This window comes from Gymnogyps californianus, chromosome 3, assembly GCF_018139145.2.
Source record: "Gymnogyps californianus isolate 813 chromosome 3, ASM1813914v2, whole genome shotgun sequence".
Lineage (NCBI taxonomy): Eukaryota > Metazoa > Chordata > Aves > Accipitriformes > Cathartidae > Gymnogyps > Gymnogyps californianus.
Window position 1 is genome coordinate 35,768,673 of NC_059473.1, and position 23,646 is coordinate 35,792,318.

The 23,646-nt window shown below is 41.7% G+C and overlaps 1 protein-coding gene across 1 annotated transcript; it reads left to right on the plus strand.

The window, feature by feature from the left end:
- The first annotated feature begins 4,370 nt into the window (after nt 1–4,370).
- On the plus strand, nt 4,371–22,763 carry FAM98A (family with sequence similarity 98 member A). Its single transcript, XM_050894987.1, has 8 exons — nt 4,371–4,427; nt 7,500–7,648; nt 9,254–9,388; nt 12,259–12,443; nt 14,847–14,927; nt 16,306–16,422; nt 19,157–19,324; nt 20,881–22,763. Exons 1-8 carry the CDS (start codon nt 4,375–4,377, stop codon nt 21,640–21,642), a joined length of 1,650 nt encoding a protein of 549 aa, XP_050750944.1. The 5' UTR covers nt 4,371–4,374; the 3' UTR covers nt 21,643–22,763.
- The last annotated feature ends 883 nt before the right edge of the window (nt 22,764–23,646 follow it).

The following is a 23,646-nucleotide window of genomic DNA, read 5'->3' on the forward strand; positions in this document are numbered from 1 at the left end:
CGGCACAGCAGTAAGGACTGAAGAAAGTCTGGAGAGCTGAAAGTAGTCGGAGGCTGGAAGAGTATTAGGGGAAGTGTCATACGTGCTTGTCCTGCTCTTGATCTTCCCATGGTATCTGGTTTTAGTTAATGCTACCAACAGGCTATTTGGCTAACCAGAGCGTGATCTGAGCCAGAGCCGATGTTCCTAGATACCTGGTAAATAGAGCTGTACGTCTGGCAGCCAGTGGGCTTTTATCTGCAACACAGTGGCTGGATTCTGCTGCATCCAGGCACTCTGGAAAAGCTGCAGCATTCTCAGAGTAAAAAATCTGATTTTGATATAAAAGTGATTAGCAGCACTTCAACATGCACACTCTGGACCTTGTAACACTCAAGTGTGTTTCATGCTGTTCCACAAGTGCAGATTTCAGGATGCCTCTGTCATGGGGATTTTTGACAACCACAGAGCAAACAGGCAAGACCTGAGGTGGGGTGGTGTAAACACTGTGAAAATAATTTGGCTGTAATGAAATAATGCCTGCCTTAAGGTGGTCATCTTTGGCCAGGCTTCCTATGGAAGTGAGGTTTAAACCATCGGGGTGTGTATCTTCAAACTCAGTGACCCATTCCAGGCAAGTTCAACAAGCCTTCTCCACACTGGTGGCAGGTCCTTTTGGTGCAAAGCTGAAGGAGGGGCTGCAACGTCAGCTCACGCTTTATTAGATGTGAGAGAATCGGCTCAGGAGGAAGTCCTTTGTCTTCAGTCAGAGCTCACATCATCCTGGACACGAAAACCAATCAATCACAAAAGGCATATAGATAGGAAACCAATTGTCTTTGTTAAATGACAACTGGCATCAGAGCAGTGGAGCACAACACACCTCTCAGAATAAATATTTCTGGCCACTGCGCAGCCTCAGGCCACGCAAAGGCTGCCAACTTCCTTAACCTATATGTCACAGCCTGACAGCACCTGACCAAGAATCCACCATATACATCCACATCCCTCCAGGACTAGGGTGGGCTGGAAGGGGTTTACAGGGGTCCAATGGACAGGACAAGCAGCAGCCTGGGCTGGTTTGGTTCTTCCCATAGGGGAAATCTGTATTACACAGCTTTTCCAGTGCTGGCACAGTGTAGGGAGTCATGTACGGCTCCAGCCAGGACGCTGCAGTGAAGCTGCCTGAGGACCATGTAGACTCCCAGAGCTACAGCTCCAGGGAGAGAACAAAGACGAGGAGAGCTGAGCTCAGTTCTGCAGCTTGACAAGTCTTCTGCAGAGCCTTGGGTAGCCCGTGGAAATCAGCTACCTCAGTTACAGCCCTGGTGTGAGCTGGCAGCCCGAGTGGCTGCTACTCCCAGGAGTAACCATTCTGCAAAGCCATGGATGTCATTGCGCAACAGCAAACTGCGTGGGAGAAGATTAGTTTGTTTGAGAAGCACTTGTATGCAGAACAAAAACTAACTGTACAGTGTCCAAGTGAATTTCTTCTAGAGGGGCCAGGATGCTGCACAGTTGCCATTCACACCTCCCATGCCTCCAAAATTTGGGTGGTGAAAACCCCTACCTAGCTAAGAAAAAAAAAATCACAACTGACAAGACACAGAATGACAAAGCAAAGCTCTCTTCCCTGTCCTCAGGGGAAACTGTAGCTGCCTGCTCCAGGTTAGCATCACACCTCCCAACTGTTCTTCTCCCCAGCCATGAGATTCATATGGTTTTCAAGAAACCACTGGTTCCCGCAACACAGAAAGGAAAATAAGGCAGTTGTGGAACTGAGCGATACAGACTGGAGAGGATGCCTTCCATCTTGTCCCTACCCTGCCGTATTGCCATGACTGAATCAGAGAGAGAAATAAACAAAAGGCAGATGTCGTTAGCTGAGCACCAAGCTGAATACAACCCTTGTTCTGTGCCTACGCTTATCTGAATCATCTGAGTAGTGTCAATATAGAGTTTACCTGCAGTAAATGTAGGAGATGACAGCGTTTCCATGAAATTAGCACAAAATCCTTGCTTCTCAACATGTGCAGATTCACGAGTGGATACAGAAACAGTCTCCATATGAGAAAATGAGTTGTTTCATGTACTGCTTGCTACTATGAATGCTTTTAAACCCTACGTTTAGTCCTTGTCCGTGGGCAAGAAAAAAAGCAGAAGGTTCAGAAATAAGGGCTAAACATTATTGTGACCAGAAGCAGCAGCAACTGAGGAGCAGGGGCAGGCTGTGGACATACTGCCCCACTTTGTACACTTCCAGCTGTGCAAGCAAGCTGAACCCAACCCTTACATCAAAAAAAGTGTCACAAGCCTTCAGCTGCAGTGTTGAATTTGGGAGGAAAAAGCCCAATCCCCTAAACCCCCAACTTAGACTACCCACCCAGGGAAGGCTCCCTGGCAGAACACCTGAGATGCTTTGAATAAATCCAAAATGAATGGACTAAAGGAAAAGCAGGAAATTCTTATAGCCAAGTTTAGCCCAGCAGTGATAAGGCAGCTTGCCAGGAGCCTTAATCTGTTTTTGTTTTTTAAAAAATTGAAATAGCCTATGGGTACCCTTTACCAACCACTATACAACTAGAAGCAAATACACAAAGAAATAGGAATGCCCATATTATTCCTTTCACATTAAGTTTTTAGTCTTTAGGAGGTAATTTTCCCCTAAATGTGTAGATTGACCTGTCTTTAATAGCAGAACCGGTTACTGAGCTGTCTGTTAGTGAAGAATTTCTTCTTTATAGCCCTTCGAGGTACTGTTTCTTTGTCCTCCTACCTATCTTGAGGCTAGAAGATCCCTCCTTGTTTGACCACAGCTTTTCTTCTTTATGCCTGCCAAGGGCAATTTCATGAAGTACAGCCAGCCAGGACTCCTCTGCTGGAGCATCAACTCACTGCTGGTGACGGACTGGGATTATTTTTGGCACAAGCACTTTTGGCTTTCCCTGGCACGGCCTAGCCTTTACAACATACTCTGCTCTCTTATCCATGCTTCCTTTTTAGTACTGATGTGCTTTCTGCGGGACTGCTGCGTCCCAGGCAATACGGCAATGCTGCCTAAAAGAACTAGAAAAAGCAAGCAAAATTATCCCCTATAATCCTGTAATTGAGTTTTCCATTATTAATGATGCATCTTTATCCACGTGCATGGCTTTCCTTCCGAAGGTGCTGGCCACTGAGCAACTGAAAGAAGTGAACGGTGTTACACCCCTTCCCTGCCCCCCGAAGTTTAAAATCATTTTTCGAAAAGCTTTAAGGAGTTTCGCCGTCAGCACAAAGTCGGGCAGGCTCTGGCATGGCCAGCACTGCTTCAGCACCCTCAAAAGCCAGATCACCAGTAGGACACCGAGGCACCGCTGCAGCCAGCGCCGCCGGGGCACGGGACACAGGCCCCCGCGGCCTCCGGCCCCGCGGCCTCCCAGCCGCCTCGGCAAGGACAGGCCGTCACCCACCGGTTCGCGCAAACCCGCCCAGGGAGAAACGAGACCCGCGGAAGCAACGATTTCAATTTATTAATTTTATTTTCCCCCGGCAACCGCGCGACATCTGCCACAAGCCCCCGCCCCCATCCGCCGCCGGGCCTCACCCACCCCCGGGCCCCCGCGCTTCCCCGGCGGCCCCGGCCCCCCCAGGAACGGCGGGAGGCGGCCCTACGGCGGCCGCGAGGCGTCCTGCCCGGTACATGGCATGCTGGGATTTGTGGTCCCGGTGGCGCCGCGGGGGTCCTCCTCGGTGGGGAAGCGCTCGCTCACTGACGCAGTTTGATCCTTCTGCCGCCCCGTCCCCCTCCGCCTGTTGCCGCGACACCGCTCGCCACAGCACATTCCAGCGTGGGTTCCGCGGCGCGGAGGAGGGGTCCTTCCTCCGGGCCTGCCCCGGGTGCCGCCTGAACAGAAGCGTGGGATCCTTCGCTCGTCCCGGGCTCCCTCCCCACAGAAACACCCCGGCGTCCGTCCTGCCCCCCGCGTCTCCGTTTAGCAACGCTGCTTGGCGCGACGGGTAGGCGGAGACCGCCGCGGAAGGCGGCCGCGCCGATCAGGCACGGCGGCGGGGCGGCCCGAGGGAAGCCGGGTGAGGGGTCAGGCCGGGGACCTACTCCTCCCTCCCTCCCCACCCTGACATGCCAACCCGGCAGTCGGCGGCGCAGCAGCGTGCGAGCAGCGTACGTGCGGCCGCCGGGCGCGGGGGGGGGGGACGGGCGCGCGCGGGGGGCTCCGCGCTCCCCCCCCACCGCAAGGCGGGGGCGGGGTGCGACCGTTGAGCCCTCCCGTGGGGCCGGGCCGGGCAGGGCTGGGCTGAGGCTGGGGCGGGGGGGTCGGCGGGTGGCGGGACTGCGGGTACCGGGGGCGCTGAGTCCCGCTGTCGCGCAGGTTCGCCCCCGTGCACCGCCGCAGGATGGAGTTCGAGCTCCTGGAGAGCGACGTGCTGGAGTCGCTGGAGGACCTGGGGTAGGTGCCCGGGGCCGAGCGACGCCCTGTCCCGGGGCCGGCGCTGGCGGGGGGGGCGGGGGGGGGACGGGACGGACGCTTGGCGGCCGTTGGCGGGGCCGTGGCGTCGTCAGGCGGCCGGTCTGGGCCGGGAGCAGGAGGGCAGCCCCGGTGTGGGCCCCTGGCGTGGGGAGCGCCGCTGTCCACCCCGGAGGGCTGCGGCCCAGGGCAGAGCTGCGCCAGGGTCAGCACCTGGAACGGTCTCTTTTCATCAGAGCTGAGGTGCCGGCTCCGTAGCGGGGCTGGTGCCGGTGCCGGTGGGGCTTGAGAAAAGCACCAAGCCAAACGGGCAGTTTTTTAGCTGTACGGCCTTAGCAAACATTTTACCTCTTCGTGCATGCTGATCTCCTTGATTTTTGTGGTGCCGTCTCATCAGTAATCCTTCGGTTCAATAGAGCAGTCCTAGCTGAGGTTGGGGAAAGGAGAAAGAAACCTTTTAAGAGAAGTCAGAGGAGACGAAAACTTTTAGGCTTCGTATTTAGTGGAAAATAATAGCAAAAAAAATTGCAAATGGCAGTATTGTCAATGACAATGGCAACAATTGTAAATGACAAAAAAGTATTTTTCCCTTTTTTTTAATATAATACAGCACAAGAAACTTTTGTTGTTTAAACCTGTTGCTCTGTCAGAGTCAGTAAAGGTTATGTAAATATGAAAGGGAGAGCAAGGAGAACGTGCCATACTGTAAGCTTGCGTGTCTGTAAACTGTTGAGAGTTCAGACAAGAGGCAGTTACAATTTTACCGCTGCTGGTTCTATGCAAACAGCTGTATTTACTCACATTGGCCACGTTCCCGTAAATCACTTTGTGGCTAGAGTCATGGTGCTCCAACAAAGATTATCTTTCCAGGCTAAGTTGGTGATGATAGTTCCAAAGCTTGACAAATCGGTTTCTGTTTTGGCAGGTATTTCTCTGACTGAAAAGTGAAAAGGTTTCTGCCATGATGCACATACCATGATCGGCTTCTTTTTTCTGCCATATGTTTAAAAGGGTATTAGTGGCTTGAAGGAGTTGTGATTTGTGCTCCTTATCTGTGTAGTTATAGACAGAAAGCGTTGCTGTCAATTTTTGACATAAACAAATAAAGCAAACAATGAAAGCAGATTGAAAAATAAGTCATACCAACCAAGACTGGCAACAGTGATTGAGAAGAAAATTTGGAGGGTGAAAGACATGGGGCTTCAACAGTATTGGTAACAACTGGGAAAACTACTGCATGTGACTAAACGACTTCTGTTTCCTTGTGTCTGGATAGGCTGGGGTCTTTGAGGTTTTAACCTTTTGCAATAGCTCCATGATCCTTCACAGTTCAAGTTATTTTTTCTAACCAGATACTGAAGACATTTCTAATATATTACTTGATTTTTTTTTTTTTTAAAAATAGTATTGCACATCAAAGAGTTGTTTCTTTTTGGATTTGTGCTCAAATAGTGGCCTCTTACCTTGTAAGTCAGTTTGTTGAAGTATTGAAAAAGTAAACAAACCAGACACGTAATCTTACCAAAAGAGGAGTGTAGCTCTAGAACATGTGCCATTGGCAGGAATGGAAGGAAAAAGCTGCTTGCAGTCAGGAATCTGCAAGTTTGATTACTGGCCAAATAGATGTGTAGCTGAAGTCATAATTATCAGAGAGAACACAGTCAAGATGTCATATCTGTCAAAGAAAAATTCTAGAAAAGGGGCCTCTGACGTGACCAGTGCCTTAAATCCAGATCCTGCCAAAGCAAAAGGCTTGTCATCACTTCCCTTCTACTTTGATCTATAACTGGATGTTTCTATTCTGAGTCCCAGATGTTCCTATACATGTGTAGGTCTGAAATGTCTGTGGGACAGGACTTAAACTTGCTCTAATTAGCCAGTTGGAATTGTCTAGCCTACTGTGGTAATGTAGTAGCGTTGTAATACATCAGATTACAGCTTCCCACCAGCTGCTAGTAGATTAACTCTGTGTCGCTAATCAAGCTGCTCTGTGAGGTAAAAGTTATTTTTGAGTGTGGCTTCTTCATTTTGGTTGGACAAAGTAACAGGCTGTTACAGTGAAGACCAAATCTTTTATATGTGATGTTAAGCACAAGAACAAAGTGTGGAGAATAACATTTTAATTTGCTCTTTGAGAGTTTTTTTTTTTTTTACTTCTGAGGTTTGCCAAGAGTTGGCTGGACTCACTGGGTTGCTGTGACATAGTGGGTGACTTTACCTGGAAGTTCGAAAGAGGGATTTTGGTTGATTATGCTCACTCTTGGATGACTTTCTGTTTTGGGTGCAGTGTATCAAAATAATACTGTGCATTTTTTCTTAAATACTCTGGTAAGCTCTGACTTTGTGCTTCTACCTGGTTAATAAGGCAGTCTTCTCCGTACTCTTCCTCCTCCCCCTGACAGAGTATCAGTACACAGATGTCCTGAAAACTATGACTTCGAAGACCTGATCTGTAGACTCATGCTTTCTTACACTAGGCCCGATTTTGGCTTATTCTGTTTATTTTTCTTGTGCCCATTTAAGAAGGTAATTTTTCAAGAGAGGATACTGTTTTGCAGATCACTTTTGTAACATTTGTATCAAAGGCTTTGTTTTGCATGGCAACCCTTTAATACGTGATATGAAATGACAGAAAAGATGCATTAGTTCAGCAGTAATTATTCAACATACTGTAAAGCAATGCTCAAGAATGATACTTTGAAACTGCAATTGCCCTAAATAGGTATATTGTAAGTAACGTCTTCAAGAGAGTGAGTCAGAGAAGTTGCCGCTGTATGTGATAACATTCTCCAGGGTGAAACGTTTGATGATGATATTTTGTGACACAGTCTCTTTGGCAGTAAGCTAATGTGCATGGAAATGCTGAGTTTGCTCAGATGTTTTCAGTATGCTTTTTCTTACAGTTCAGTGCAGGAATCTTACCAGTTTAGATGTTCAGCATTGCAGATGTGATGAACGTGTAGCTCTCAATATGTATACAGCATAAAATAAATCTATCACAGGACATCAGTCATAGCAAACATTAATAAATTGTGCTTTTGTTTTACTTGTCAGTTACAAAGGTCCATTGTTAGATGACGGAGCGCTGGCTCAGGCAGTCTCTCGTGGAGCCAGTTCCCCTGAATTCACCAAACTCTGTGCTTGGTTGGTATCTGAGTTACGGCTATTCTGTAAACTAGAGGAAAATGTGCAGGCAACTAACAGTAAGTAGCCATAACTCTAGCACAAATGTGCACTTAATGTGTGTTCTTGCATGCCACAAAGATTTGGGCTGACAATTGCTAAATCTGTTGTACCAGGGAGCATTGTCTGCATGGTGTCAGATTTTGGATATTTTCCACCTCAAACATGCCTAATGAACGGCTAGTAGAGGTTGAAATAATAGTGAGGATCAAACAGTCTTTCTTCTGAAATTAGGTTTTTCTTTTAATTGTTCAACCATAGAGTTTTTTTAAAGTTCTTAGGTGAATTTAAGGAAACATTAGTGGTTTGGTTTTTTTTTAATTAGATCATGCAAATACTTTTATTTCAATGCTTCTGTTTGTAATTTTGATGTAAGGAATACCTACTGTTCAAGGAAACATTCTCATGACGACAATAACCATATTTTCTTTTTATTGTTGGTTACCTTAACTCTGTGTTTACTATGTATTTTTCCCTCTTTATGAAACACTCTGTGAGAAGGAGCCTGAAAATGTTTGTTTATTGTTTTGGTGGAGGAAGCAAACCTTAGTTTTCCAAAAATGTTATTTTTGGTCAACTAGTCATGACATTCTACAGATTAAATTGTTAAATTGGTATGATAACCTGTACTTCTGAATATCTAATGTATTAACTCATAGTGCCTTTATGAGCTTAACTTTCAATCTGCTCAGTGGCCAAAGATTGCTGCCTTTCACCTCAACGTCTGTTCTTTTCCTCTTTCTGGCTGTTTTTGACATGTCCATCCTTTCTTCTTTGAGTGTATTTGACTCCCTTTCTCTGTAACAATACAGCATCTCACCTCTTGTAGTAGTATAAGGTTCCTACGATACATTTTGTGTAAAAATACAATCCAGAAGTATTCTAACACCTATTTTAAATTCTCTAAACATAGTGATAGAAACATTTTATCTGTAGTACCATCAAGTCCTACCTTCATTTTGTGTGACTTGAGTTTATAAATAACAGACATTTTGGGTTGAAGTCCCTCTTCAAAAGAAGAAAAACTGTTACCTCTCATTAATCACTATTTTTTGCACAACTTGGCTTAAAAAATTCAGATTAGTTTCACTAATTTCTGACACAAATATCAGTCTAAGCTTTGGTTTACATGACTTAATTATTTTTAAAGGATATTGATATGAAATAAGATCAATTGACAAATGTGAGCTTACAGGGAGAAGTAGTAAAAACATGAGAGCTCATAAACCATATTATTCATGACTTTGTCAGAACTATCTAATACATTTGTAGTGGGAAGAGTTAGTTGATACTTAAAATACCCCTGTAAAATTCGTGATGTTTTTAATGTCACTTTTCAGTGTAAAAGTTACCAGTGGCTGGCTGTTGTAGCTGGGAAAATTAAAAATTATTGTAATTTTACAATAATGAGGAATATCATGGCTCCAAATAGGTTGTGCTGTGTCTTTGAGAAACCCAAAGAACGCATTTGGCTTTCATTAAAAGCAGGGGTTTAATGTTAAATAGCACCTGGAGCAAAGCATCTTTTTTTTAATTATTATTTTATTTTTTAATAGCTAATTAATTCTGATCACAGCCAGAGATATATATATTAGCTGTAAAGAAATTATTCTTTTCCTTCCAAGGTCCAAATGAAGCAGAAGAATTTCAACTCGAAATGAGTGGGTTGCTGGCTGAAATGAACTGTCCATATGCATCATTAACATCAGGAGATGTGACAAAACGCCTTCATAATCAAAAGAACTGTCTCTTGCTGCTTAGTAAGTTAAAAGGGTGCTTGCAAGCAAAGCTGTTTTTGTGCAAGAATCATAGTATTGTTTCTTACGCTTAATGAGATACTCTTTTGTTTATCACAGTGTATAAAAACAGTTACCTAAAAGTATGAATTATTTTTCCTTGTAATTTACAGTGTCAGAATATTATACTTTTGGGTCTCATAAACTTAGCAGTCACTCTAGCCAGTATATGATGGAAAATATTCCGAGTATTAACCTTTTTTACATTCACTAGCAAAAAGCCTGTCCTATTACTTCTCAAAAGGCACTCTGAAGAGGGAATAATTTGAAGACTTCTGCCAGGATTTAGCCACTGAACTTTGTTTAGAAGGGTTGTAAAAATGACCACTAACATCAGATGCATCATCATTTTGGAGCCCCCACCGTGATGACTTGCAAGGTGCAATAAGACTTGCATTTTCCTATACTCTGACAAGAATTGGAATTGTGAAAAAAAAGAAAATGTTTTATCCAAACTCTCAGTTATTTTGATCATCTCCCTTAGTAAATAGCTTCAATGTTGCTTTCTGCTGATTGAAAAGAAATTAGCAGTAGCAATGGTGATGTCTTCCCTTTACTTTTCCACCCAGCAGATCCTGCTTAGGAAACGTTAGAGGAGAAGTAGTACTTAAATTTGGAAAAAGTGTGTGATGTTGATTCACATTTAAAAAAAACCAAAAAAGCTGTTTACAAGTGTCAGAGTTAGAAATTGTAATACTAATTTTAAGCTGATCTTAAATTCAACATAAATTAATGTTTTATTTGCTTCTTCAGTTGCTGCTGATTCTTTTAACTTTTCAAAACAGATATTTAGTTCTGCCCTCAGCTGAGATGTAAGAAATGAATTACAGAGTAGGCTCCTGTATTTCAACAGTAGGAGAAAGATGAGTAGTAAGACTTAATCTGAATTTGTTTTGATAGTATGTTTAAAAATGTCAGATGAAGTGAGGTAATTATTGCATTTTAAATATTTTGTAGCTCAAACAATCTGCCCTTCAGCTTATTCTCTGTAAGCCAAGCCATTCAATTAATTTAGCTTGTCTGTGACACACAGTTTACCCCAGAGGTCATCTGTGATGTACATTTTGGTAATATAAGGCCATGTTCAGAAGCTGAACTCTGATATCCCATCTGGCAGGAATACTGTGTTTACTGTCAAATGTGGAATTGAAATAGATGTCAAACTCCTTTTTTGTGTACCATGATAGTTGCGTAGCTTTCTTTACCTACATCAAGCTAACTTATTAGGTATCCTGTTGTATGTGAGCCATAAAAGCAGATTTTTTCAGGCGAAACAGAATACCCTATTTAATGGAATGCCAGGTTATTTTACATTTTAACGAAATGCAGCACAGTTTATGTCAATTGGAAGATGTAACAGTATTGCTGGGAGAGGAAAGCACCAAATGAAAGTAAGTAGTTAGGATTGTCTTGGTGTTCAGCATCACTAGAATATGATATTAAGTACTGGCATCTGCAAAAATAAAAAGTACGAGAGTTTCACATTGGTTCAGAAAAGGTCTGCAAAAAAGAATCACTATCTGGAGAACATTTATGTCTTACAGTGATAGACTTAAAAATTTCAGTCTTTGTCAGAGGAGGTTGAAGGTAGCTTGAATGTCATCTCTGAATTCTTGAAACAAAATTCTGCTGCTAGTTTCTTTTTCAGGAGGTCCTAACGGGGTGTAAATAATTGAAAGTTGAGTACAAGAAAAATCTGTATAAAGTACCTTTGAAAGAAGTTACAAAGGATTCTTCACTGCTTTACATATTTTAAGAATTTTGTAATTTATAAGGTGTTCTGTGTCTTTAGCAGAAAACATTCTAGAGACCTAGAAGAACTTCTAGGGATCATTAAAATGCTTTGTTCTGTTCTTAATCTTTTGATCTGTCCCAATTTTATAGGTAGTAAGCTGCTTTTGTATAGCTATGGATTTACATCCTTGCTCACAAGTCTGTCTTTATCAGTGCAGTATCTATTTTTCAATCCTTATTTTTAGAAATAATTATTTATGTTACTGTTATGGTCACCCAGTGTGATTCATGATAAAAGTATTGTTAAACTTGTGCATTTTTTTCAGTTAAACTTTAAAGTTGTGACAATTGCAAGCAAAGGCTGTGTGCTAAATTTATATCACTGTAACCAACACCTAATGCTGAAATTTTGGGTATACCATGTTCAGAAATTGTGATTTTAATATTTTTTTTGTTTGATAAAGGAGTTACAATGTGATGGTAGGTTCTTGCAGTTCTGATACTGAAGAGCACTGCAGGCATTCTAGCTTCTATTTCATCAGTTACTGCCTTCCTTTCTGGAATTATTATAAACCTGAATTCTCAATAGTACTTCTAAAAGTGGTGTTTTTTTCCACTCTGCATCTTGCCTGGAGAAGTAGAGGAGATTCATCCAACATTTCATTTCTCTCTACTCATTTCCTTGCTTTGTTTCCTAGAGCCTCAAGGAGTGCTTGCTTGTCTAGCTTAAAGTGCATATCCCAGTCCCTCATCCTGCTTATTTCCATGTTCCTAGTCTCCTGTCTTTGCTGGGCAAAGCCTGAAGGAAGAGAGCTGTGCTCTGTTGAACTCTGTGATTAATACCTGTCAGAATCATAGGGATTTTTTTCCAGGCTTTAATTGGTTGTACTAAACCTTTCCCCTGTTTGTTGTGTTTCTAGCGTTGGGCTCAGTGATTATTAGAAATATGAGCGTTTTGTGGATACCAAAATTATAGCCCTAACTCTTTCTAAAACAGTCCATTTGCACATTTGTTGGTTGTAAGCACTTGAGTTCTCACTGGTTCTAAAATAATTTAACTCGGCTATATCTGATGCTGAAATCTAATTTTTCTTACCCAGCATACCTCATCTCAGAACTGGAAGCTGCCAGAATGCTGTGTGTGAACGCCCCTCCTAAAAAAGCACACGAAGGAGGTGGCAGTGAAGTCTTTCAGGAGCTAAAAGGCATATGTATTGCGTTAGGCATGTCCAAGCCTCCAGCCAACATAACGATGTTCCAGTTCTTCAGTGGAATTGAAAAAAAAGTAAGATCCAAAGGAACAAAACTAGACTATTTATGATGTTACTGTTTTGATGGAAAATAGTTCTGCTACCAGGGAGAGATTTGCCTCTTGTGAAACTCCAGTGTTTGAATTGTGAAGGAGAGTTAACATGGTTTACTGAGTATGCCAAGAGTCAGGATTTTGAAAATGAATTTAAAGGCTTTTTCCATGCCAAGGCACGAGGTCAGGGACTAGTGCTATCATGGCATTACGGGGTGAGGTATTTCTTACTCTGCTCTAGGTTTTAATGTCATCACCTGTTGCAGAAGACATGGAAAATGCTGAGCTTAGGCCTCGGGAAGAACGTTAAGGAGAAACGTATTCCAACAAATACACTTAAATTTTTACAGGAACCTACTGTTTTAAAAATATTTAGGTTAAAAGGTGTTGTAACTGAAGTCAAATTTACACCTTTTCCCTGAGGCTTCATCAGTTCTTGTGGTTCCATTTATTTTTGTTCCTTTACATGTATGTGTTCTCCAGGTTGTTGTGGTTTTTTTTTTAAGAAATTTACTTTTATTTGAGTAATTTTTATAAAGCAGAGAAATTAAGTGGAATGGACTGTCCAGTGCACAGACCAAAGGTGGGGGACAGAAAGTTTTTAAGTGGCATTAAATAACTTAACTTGCAGGATAGGGGAGAGCAAAACAGCAGAAGAGAACCTTCGTGAACTTTAAAGAACAGATATGATTACAAAGCTCCCCAAAATACTTTCAGAGAAGTTTTTTGACTAACCTTTTAGTTGCATTATACTTAAACAGATCCAAGCGACTGAAAGTAGTGCCTCATTTCTTTGCAAGAAATCAGTTTGGACTTGTTTAAGAGGAGGATGGTTTTCCAGCAGAAGTCCAAGGTGTAGAATGGAAGCAGTTTGTTTTCTGATTTTGGCATTGTCATGGGCATTAAATAGTTAGATATGTAAGAAAACTGTGCTTCCATTTTCTATAAAAGGTAGAAAATATTCGTAACAATGAACAATGTTAGCAAGCTTTGCTGGTGAAAGAGACCCTATAAAAATACAGAATACAAAGTAGATCAAAATCTTTTCAATCTGGGAATTCTGTTATGTTTTACTAATTGACTTTTCTTTTACATTGTCTTGCTTTAAAGTCAAACTTGCATACACCTTGCAAAATCATTAAGGTTAAATGGATGTTACCTCATTGATTTATATCCATAGGTGGTTATACTAAAAAAACCTTGAACAGTCCTTATCACTTAATAAAATACATCAGGAATTTCTAACCTACAGGTTTTTTTAGAAATCATATATAGCTGTGGTGCTTACAGTCTGAACACTTCAGATGTTGGTAGTATTTGAGAAGGAGAAAGTAAAGCTGACTAATAACTGAAAAACTTCTTTCACTTTGTAAATGAAAATACGTCACAAAGTTGAGCAAAATGTGAAAACTTAAATAACATAGAGTGAAAATTTTATTCTTGACTGTAAGATGATAGTTATAACGAGATCACCCTGAAGTTTTCTTGTTTTTAAAAAGTGAGTCTTAGAATGGCAATATTCTGATCTGGCATGTGAAAATCAAGCTACCTTTTTCTTCGCACATAGATAGTACAGTTTGGAGTAGGATCTTTGTATAATTGACTCTCTTTGTTAATGATCCACCACATTAAAAAAAGAAACTGCTGATACTTGAATGAACTGCTACCTCTGCTATTCTGAAAGCACTTGGTTTTAAAATCTTCAAGTTAAACTAATTGGGCTCAGCACTTTTGGAAAACCAGGTCACTGAATGTGTTAAATCAATTGCTGGAATGAACAGCCAAAGAAGTTGAAAAATGTGGTTTGCAGCAGTGGAAAAGTGAAGTTTCATAACTCCAACCTGCTTTGATCCAAGTTTTTGTTGCTGTTACTCCATTTCTTCCCCCTGAAGTCCTCAGAAATTTTGCGGTGGGAAAGATAACCTAAGTTGTGCCCAAACTTTTAAAATGCAAGTTAATTTAAATTTTTATATTGATGATTTTCTCCTTGTGATTGTAAAGAGGGGTCCTTCTTTAGGTCGTGTTATATTTCCCATAGTCTTAGTACAACTTTTTTCTGAATTAAAGAGATGATGTGTAGAATAATTCCTCTGTCTTCAAGGGGAGCTGTACCTCATGGAATCTCTATTTTAACTGTAGATCTACTCTATAGTCCCTTCTCTTAATTTTTAAATAATTATAGCTGAGACTACCAGAAGTATAAAAATAGTTGCTTTCCAAAAGAAGTGTGCTTGGTTCTCTGTCCCACAGAAAACAACTTGATATTGGAGGTTGCTCTGTCATGCCTATGACTGTCCAAGAGTCCTCTCCTGTAATTTGAATCTTGAAAAGCTAATTTTTTTTTTTTTTTAGCCGATGCTTATATTTTTATATGTCTCCTAACAGCTGAAGGAAACCCTAGCAAAGGTTCCACCTAATCATGTTGGAAAACCTTTATTGAAGAAACAACTGGGACCAGCTCACTGGGTAAGTAGTTGCAGGTGTTAGAGCCCATTTCCCTTTTTCAGGTATATAAAGTATTGATCTTCATTTTGCAACATTACACACAATCATTTTTCTCATCTCTTTCTGAAGATGAGAACACAATTTCTTGCAGTATTTAACATATATGTTGGTACAACAGATGTTCAGCAACTGATAAGATCTTAGGCTCATGAATCTGTATGTCCAGATTCAGGCAAAAGTTTTCCAAAATAAAGGAGATTTATGGTGGTGGTGCTGACCTGCATGCTTGTGCAGTAGCTTAAGCCTTCCTCTCCTGCCCCTTGCCAGCACTGTCTGTGTGACCTAGCCTTGCTGAGATGGTGTCACATCCCCTCCTGTGGCTTCTTTCCAGCTAACCTGTGGGTCTTCCCGTCATTTCCTCCACTCTTTCTGTCCTGCTGGAGTAGTCTGCTGCCTTCATAGCCTCTTCTCCAAGAAGCAGTGTGCAGGTGGAAGCTGGGAGAGGCTGTACACTCAGGTGGCAGAGGCACAATCATCTCCATGTGGGTTTTGTCACCTGCTGTTCTAGAAGGATGGTGCCTGTGTTAGATGCTGCTGCACCGGCACAAAGCTATGGCTACTGCTGCAAGACTGCGAGTCTCTCTTGTGTCTCTTGCTTAAGGTTGAAGCTCATCTACTCCCAACAGTCTGCTTCCTTCAGTGGTTGTATTGTTGAGGCTGAAAGTGGGCCCCACCGCCCCCCTCCAGCCAGGCTTCAGTCAATACACAAATCATTTCCTTAATGGTGCATATCTCAACTGTTTCTCTGACTAGACTAGTGTCTGCTGCCAGGTGTGTTTCTAGTGATGGCTCTTCCCCGTAGGGCACTGTGTTGTCTTGTCTGTATGCAGATTGCACCTTAATGAAGATCCTCTTACAGTACTTTACATCCTTTACATACTTTTAGTCCTCTATCTTTGCTCTGTCTTTGTCCTTAAGCTTACTACTTTTTAAGAAGGCAAGGACACCCTGGTCCCTAGGACTGATGTATGTCCTTGCATCTCCTTCAGCTTGTTGCATGTAGTATTTTCTCACTTTTGCTTCTCTGTCTTGGTGGTTGTTGAGAAATGCCTCAGCAGTGCATGCAGTTTTTATGTCCCTTCTGAAAAACAGACAGCTGTGCTGTTAGAAATGGTAGAAGGCTGAACGTGAGGATAACAGAGCCTCTGAAGCCTTCAGGAAAATAGTGTCAGCAGGCATAACTTGCTGTGAGCCCATTTGACAAGGTAGATAATTGCGGGCTGAAGCCCTGCTTAATATCTCTATGTGTCTTATTCTCTTCCATCCACATAGTTTATTATCTTAAGTAGAAACATTTTATCTATAATCTATAGGTTATGTTTGCAAATTTTTGTTTCAGGAAAAAATTGAAGCAATTAATCAAGCCATAGTCAACGAATACGAAGTCCGAAGAAAACTGTTAGTCAAACGTTTGGATGTTACTGTGCAGTCCTTTGGCTGGTCAGATAGAGCTAAGGTACAAACAACTTGCTGTGAAGTCCTGGTTGATGGGAATGCTTTATAATAAGTATCTCTGGAGAACTGCTTCATTGTTTCATCCTTCATGAGTAAGAAATAACACAGGAGTTGTCTGGTTTGGGTTTGAGTTTCTGAAGAAGTTTATGACAATGTAAGATGACTAAAAAGATTTTACTTGAAACTGATTTGTTGGGTTTTAAAACAGTATGTAAAATGAGAAGATAGACTGTGTATAACTATACACCAAAGCCAAAACATACAGTTGAACAGGCCACTAGAAAAAAATAGTAAGAGGAGATTACTGATCCAACCGTTTGCATTCGGAGTACCATAATGTGAATCATTAAGTGCTGTGTCTGTGTGATGGTAGAAAAGCATCTTCCTGTTGACGATCCCTTAACTTACTTTGTGCTGTCCACAGTGATCAGATTTCCTTAACTCAAAGTGTGTCTGCGAGCACAACTCCACAGATGCACATGAGAAAAGCTGCTAAGGCACTACTTGTTCTTACCTCATAGACAGGGTAATATTTTATGTGCTTCTTTTGTCTTTGAACCATGCAAGTGGCTGTGACATGACATCTGTTCTTTCTGAGTATGTGATACATATTCTGCTTTTAAAAATAATTACATGGTTTCCCTATTTCCTATATTTCATAGTGAAAAAGGAATGACAAGATTTAAAAAATAGTACATATCATTTATTTTCTAGGACTAAACCAGATCTGCTAACATGCTGTTAATTATGCTGCTGGCAGTGTTTGAGACTGAGTTATTAGTGATAAACTGTGACACGTGAATCAAGTGTTTTTTCTTGATAAATTATTTATTCAAAAAGCAACTGTATTTTAATAATAAACTGTGACCTCTCCCCTTTTCTCTTTCATCACCTGAGCGGGACTTCTACTGGTATACTATCTCTTAAACCTTGTATTCTTCAGGTTTTTTAGTAGATGATTGAAGAACTGTCTGATTGTTTGAATATTTTAGTAGTGAATGAAAATGAGCAAAAGTATGGATTAAGTTAAAAACCAGGGACTTCTGATTGTGTTATAGGTTTGGCATCCAAATCCATGTATGTTTGTTTTTTTCTGGGAGAATGCTCAGATGTTTTTGAACTTGACTAGCTACATTGAATCCTTTCACAAAACCCACAAATTGTATATATGCATTTATATCTACTGAAATGCAAGTCTAAATTTTTTAGGACCATAACAATACGAAATTGGAGAATGTGGCTATAGTATTCCAGACATGCAATACAGTTTGTTTTAACAGTAACTTTTAGCAGTGCTTTAATACATGATGGTAATTTTTTTTTTATTTTAAAATTTTAAAAGTATCAGAATACAGTAGTATAACTAAATAGTTACTTCTCCAGATAGTAGAAACACCAGTAAAAACTTTATAGTCTATTATTAGGAGTTTTTTAAGTTCAAAAATTTCAAGTTTCACCTAAAAGAATAATATCATAGCACCAAAATACTGTGTTCAGAACTCAGTCAAACTTGCAAGGGAAAAACATACTACTGCTCTGGTGAATACTGTTGCTTCTCCTGTCTTTAGCCAGCATCAGGTAAATGACATGCATGTTTTCCTTCATTTTGAATAAACCCTGTTCAACTTGTAATATAAAAGTAGAAACTTTTGGTTCTAAAAACTTATCACTGAGTCACTTGGAAATACATACTCTCAGTTCTTCCCAGTTCCAGTTTTCTGCCTTTAGATGGCAAATAGGATTTTAGGATTTTAAAATCTGCTCCTAAGTTCTTGCCCTGTCAAGAGATTTGTTGGCAAACCTGGTTTGCCTGTCCCCACTGCTGTCATCTGGGGTCCAGACAAAAAGCAGCCCTTTTGCCTGTGTGCAGATTGCAATCTGGTTTATCCTGACTGCATCACACATTATACTCTGTTGATAACTGAAGATAGATGTAACTCATGTTTTAACTCATGGCTGGTAGCACAGATTTCTCTTGTGTCTGTCAGTTGGAAAACTGCTGTCATACTTTTGAGGTGTTCAAAAAAAGCCAGTACCGTTAATGCCAAAAGGCAGTAGAGGAAGAGAGATTGCATACAAGGCAAATTTGAGCGTAGGATCGTAGGATCTCGTTTCTAGCTTGGGCACTACATATGTGAGACACAGGACTGAATTAGAACAAGCACTTGAGAGCTTTAGTTCTGCCAGTACCTCTTGTTGGCTTTCGTTTGTGAAGAAGCTTACTGGAATGAAGAGTGTGAAAGAGTTAACACAGCCTTTTTCTGCTGATACAGTGTTGGAGATAGGTGATGCTAGCCTAACTGGAATGGGTGTGGGTCAGGGTGCAGGCACAGAAGGGGGTCTGGAGGCTGGACACAGATGTGTTTCACTTTCGGTATCTTTTAGACATTAGCAGCAATTCGTATAACTGTATGACACACTTCTGTTCTGTGTTTGACTGCCTGAAAGTAATACAGTCTGCATGTATATATTGTTAAAATTGTCAGAAGATCAGTGTCTTGGCAGTTCAGTCAGAATAGTGTTTCCTATATTACTTAAGAAATTAATTTGACAAATGCTAGCTTTGTTGCAGTGATTCTTAGTTACAAAGTGATTCTCACTGGTTTTATATTGATTTTTGTTCTATTTGCAGTAGTGTTTTGTTCTTCAGTGTTGATTTGATTCTTTTGGTGAGGTGTCCCATTGCTTTCCTATTACTTTAGCTGACTGGGTTTTGTTTTTCTTCTCTCCAACAGAGTCAAACAGAAAAACTGGCTAAAGTCTACCAGCCAAAACGTGCCCTCTTATCTACTAAGTGCACTATTTCCATTGCAAATCTCTTGGCAGCTCGGCAGGATCTGTCAAAGATTATGAGAACAAGCAGTGGGTCCATCCGAGAGAAGACTGCATGTGCCATTAATAAGGTACCTTTGGTGACAAATGGCTTGTTCTGTTATGAATATTTAAGTAATTTGAATGTAGTAATAAATCCTGCCTTTTTTTAGGATTGTAAGTGGAATTTGGAAATAAAGAATAAGAAATTTGGTGTTTATGTACTCCAGATTATGCATCAGTGCATTATGAGAACTGCAATTTCACCTGCTTAGGTTCAGAGTGCCCCTTCTTAGGGGCAGTAAAAAATTCCTGAAATATCTTTGATTACTTTCAGTGGGAGTAGGCCTGCTCTGTCTTATGAGAATTACTGATGTCATTATGCTGCAGCTACCTAATTCTGTCACCGTGTCTAAAATAGCACCTCCATAGTAACTGTGTTTCTGGTCTGTGTAAATAGAATTTATTAAGATCACAAAGCAAGGATCTTGCAGGTTAGATTCCCCTGTGTACACAAATAAAAGAGATTATAATCAAGTGTGTAGTTTTAGTGATGACATAGTAGGAATATGATTTAGACTAAGCAATTTACCTTGTTTCAGAAATTATGATTTTACAGGAGTAGTAGTCTCACAGAAGTACATGTGCTGAACTTGAAGCTCAGTATCTGTGTACAGTAGTGTACTTGGTACTTGAAAATTTGTGGGTGTACATGCATGCTTTTCTGCCTTCTGGGTACCAACTGTATTTCAGGTAAAGTTCTAATTAATTTAGGATAGAATGGTGGTGTGCTGATTTAACCACACCCTCTCCACCCCAAATAATTTTTGCACCTTTTTAGTGTAGTTGGAGTGTGGAATGTAAGAAATTAAGTGGGAAGACAGGTGTGACTGTATCATCAGACCATATGTATGTTTTACTAGGAATGCAATACTGCCCTGCTGCCAATCCATATTCTGTTAACTTATCTCCATTATCAATATTAAATGTTTTCCAAGACAGTAACAAAAGTAACAAAGTAACTTGCTTCCATTGAAGTTTTTCTGTTACATCATTTTAAAACTTGAAGCAATGCAAATGTCCTGTCCCATTTTTAAGTCTTGCTAAATTTGTAATGTCACAGCATCCTTAGACAGCTGAAGACCTCTACAGTCTTAGTCAACTCTAATCAGTGCTGACACTTGTTTGTTGGTGTGTAAGTTCTTGTGTGACCTTACTGAAAAATAAAAATCTTTGCACTTCGTTTACCAAGCCAATGACTTCTACAGCAATTCAGAGCACTAGTTAGGAGACAGGCTGTGTTGCACTGTACTTGTGGTTGTTTGAGATTAGCAGTCTGCACTAGTAAACAGTTTAGTGAAAGACTGTATTGATGCTGCCTCTACTGGTGTGGCTGCTGTTTCAACAAAAACCCCAGGTCTCCTGACTTGTCTTGTTAGCAGTGCTTGGAGTACTAGATGATCCCTGTTTAATTTTTATTGATTGGAGACAAAGGTCTGTCACATTCAAACAGACAAAAGTTTGTCTTGATGAAATCCTCTGGGTGTAAGAACCCTTGAGGGGCTGCTGTTTGTAGTGTGTATCAGTAAATGTGACTCTTCTGTGAGGTGTTACAGCTCCTACGGCAGTTCTCCCTTTCCCTTTGCAGGTGCTAATGGGCAGAGTGCCTGACAGAGGAGGAAGGCCCAATGAAATTGAACCGCCACCTCCTGAGATGCCACCATGGCAGAAAAGACCAGAGGCTGGTCCGCAACAAGGCGGCGGCAGAGGAGGAAGAGGTGGCTACGAATCCTCGTATGGAGGGCGAGGAGGTTATGACCATGGGGGTCACGACCGAGGAGGAAGAGGAGGCTATGACTCATCATATGGAGGGCGAGGAGGTCATGAACAAGGAAGCCATGATCGAGGGGGCCGAGGAGGACGTGGTGGTTATGATCACGGTGGCAGAGGAGGCGGAAGAGGAAACAAGCTTCAGGGAGGTTGGACAGATGGTGGAGGTGGTGGCTACCAGGATGGCAGCTACAGGGAAAGCAACTACAGAGATGCAGGTTTTCAAACGGGTGGCTACCACGGTGGTGGCGGCGGTGGTGGTGGCTACCAAGGAGGAGGCTATGGTAACTACCAGTCGTCTTCATATTCAGGAAGTGGCTACCAAGGGGGTGGTGGCAGCAGCTACCAGCAGGACAACAGATATCAAGATGGTGGGTCCCACAGTGACCGAGGGGGTGGGCGTGGAGGAGGGAGGGGTGGCCGTGGCAGTCGGGGTGGCCGTGGAGGTCAAGGAGGAGGCTGGGGCGGCAGAGGTGGACAGAACTTTAATCAAGGCGGGCAGTTTGAACAGCACTTCCAGCATGGAGGTTATCAGTATAATCAATCTGGCTTTGGACAAGGAAGACACTTCACAAGCTGAGGCTGCTAAAAACTTTTGCTTCAGCAGAGCTCACATAATAGAAACCTGGTTTTAGAGGCCTGGCTTAATCGCTGCTTGAATTAGTACCGGTTTGTACATGGCAGGTAGAATCTCTTTGGGTGGAATGTTTTGCATTGAGCAAAGTACAACTTTCTGTAGACCTCTCCTCCCCTCCCTGCCCCCAACCTCTCTGAATTAAATGCATCATCACTGCACCCTAAACATCAACTAATAGCCGTGCTTTTTAGATGTTGGACGGGTTCCCCCTGCTCAAAACACTTTTGTTCTGAAACTACCTGCTGTGTTTGCCTTCTGCTTTGATTTAGAGAAATATCAAGACCTGTCTGGTCAAATTTGTGTATTGTAATACACAATAGAACTTCTGCATTTGTCCCCCTAATCATTGTTCAATTACATGTTCTAAAACCAGTTCTGAGTATTGCTTTTCGGCTTGCTGGCCTCTCATTTTAGTCACGAAGATGTTTCACACACGTGCGCACATGCACAGTGAACTCCCTCTGACAAACAGGTTTTTTGTCTATTATGTGAGCTCTACTGTGGATGCCATGTTCAGTAGCCTTATCTCCCGCTAAACAAAGTTTTCCCACCTGCTCAACTCTGAAGACTGACTGCCGCCAAAATCTGCAAAGATCATTAAAACTAAGCTAAATTGTGAACCGATAGTGTGTGTAGGCCTGTAGTTAGGTGTAGCAATTCAAACTGACCTGCATCCATCCAAAACAAGTTGCTCCTCCTCCAAACCTAATTTTTACTTGAAATCAGCTAGAAGAAATGACAAACTGAAATTGATTTTATTTGCAAGTTAATACCACTGGCTCAGCAAATCTAGGGCAATTTGTTTTGGGGGTTGTCTTTTTAAAGAAATGCACTACGGCCTGGGAAGATTAGTTCCTGCCTGGAGGAAGCCCTTTTATTATTGCTGCAGAAAACAAAGCCTGGCTGAGTTTGATGTTCTAACGTTTTGTTTTTTTCTTTACTGAAAGCCACATAATGCTTCTTGCTGGGTTTTTTGTGTACATAAACATTGTCAAGCTGTGAAAGAAAATGGCTGAAGGTGTGCTGTTGTATAAAAGGTGAGCAATAAAAGTGTCTGTATGTTCCCTTTGCTTTAGTTTCTTTTCCGTCTTGGTAAAAAGCAGTTGCTAAGTAGCTGGGAATTCGTGGGGATTTCTGTCTGCTTCATCTATTTTACATTTTAATCTATTTTAGATGTTGTAGTTGTCCTAGCCATGCTGTGCATTCTGCCCCCTGAGAAGCTGTCAGAACAGGAGCGGATGGGAGGAATTGATCTTTGTTACTCTGAGTTTTGTTCTGTTCCTCCCTCTGAACTGGTGTAGCAGCACGTAGTACACTCTCTTGGGGGTTGCTGTGTAAAGTTATTCTTAGGCTGTGTGAGCACCTGTCTCCCAGGTTATGCTCCTGTATGCCATGTGAACATGTTGTGCTGCTTCTGGGAACTCTCCTGATGCTCTCCAGCCTTGTGGAAAACGTAGGTTCCTGCTACTGTGCTCGGATCGGTGTAGCAGAGGCTATGCTGATGGCAGAGTCTCTGGCTACCTCAAGTGCCCTTGGGACTGAATCCAGGTTGATGCAGGCAGGAGGAGTTCCTTGGATTACAGAAATAACACGAGCATTTGAGAGAATCTGTGTAACGCTGGTGTTGCTGTAATTCAAGCTAATCATGTAAATAAGCTGATAAACATTGTTTAGAACTGATTTCCCTGTATTTCATTCCATGATCAACCTGAAAATCTCCTGTTTAATTTATTGCGGCCACTAGGTGCTGCTAGTGATTCACAGGTTGGAAGTGAGGGTCTCTGTGAAAGGCACTTGGGAATCTGACTTGATGTCTCTTCTCATTTTTAATGTTTCAAACAAATTTAACAAGCCTGATGAGGGAAAAGTTTTCTGTATTGAATCCAGGTCTTTGAGGATCACAGAAATAGATCTATCTCAGCATAATACAGTTCAAATTATGAACAT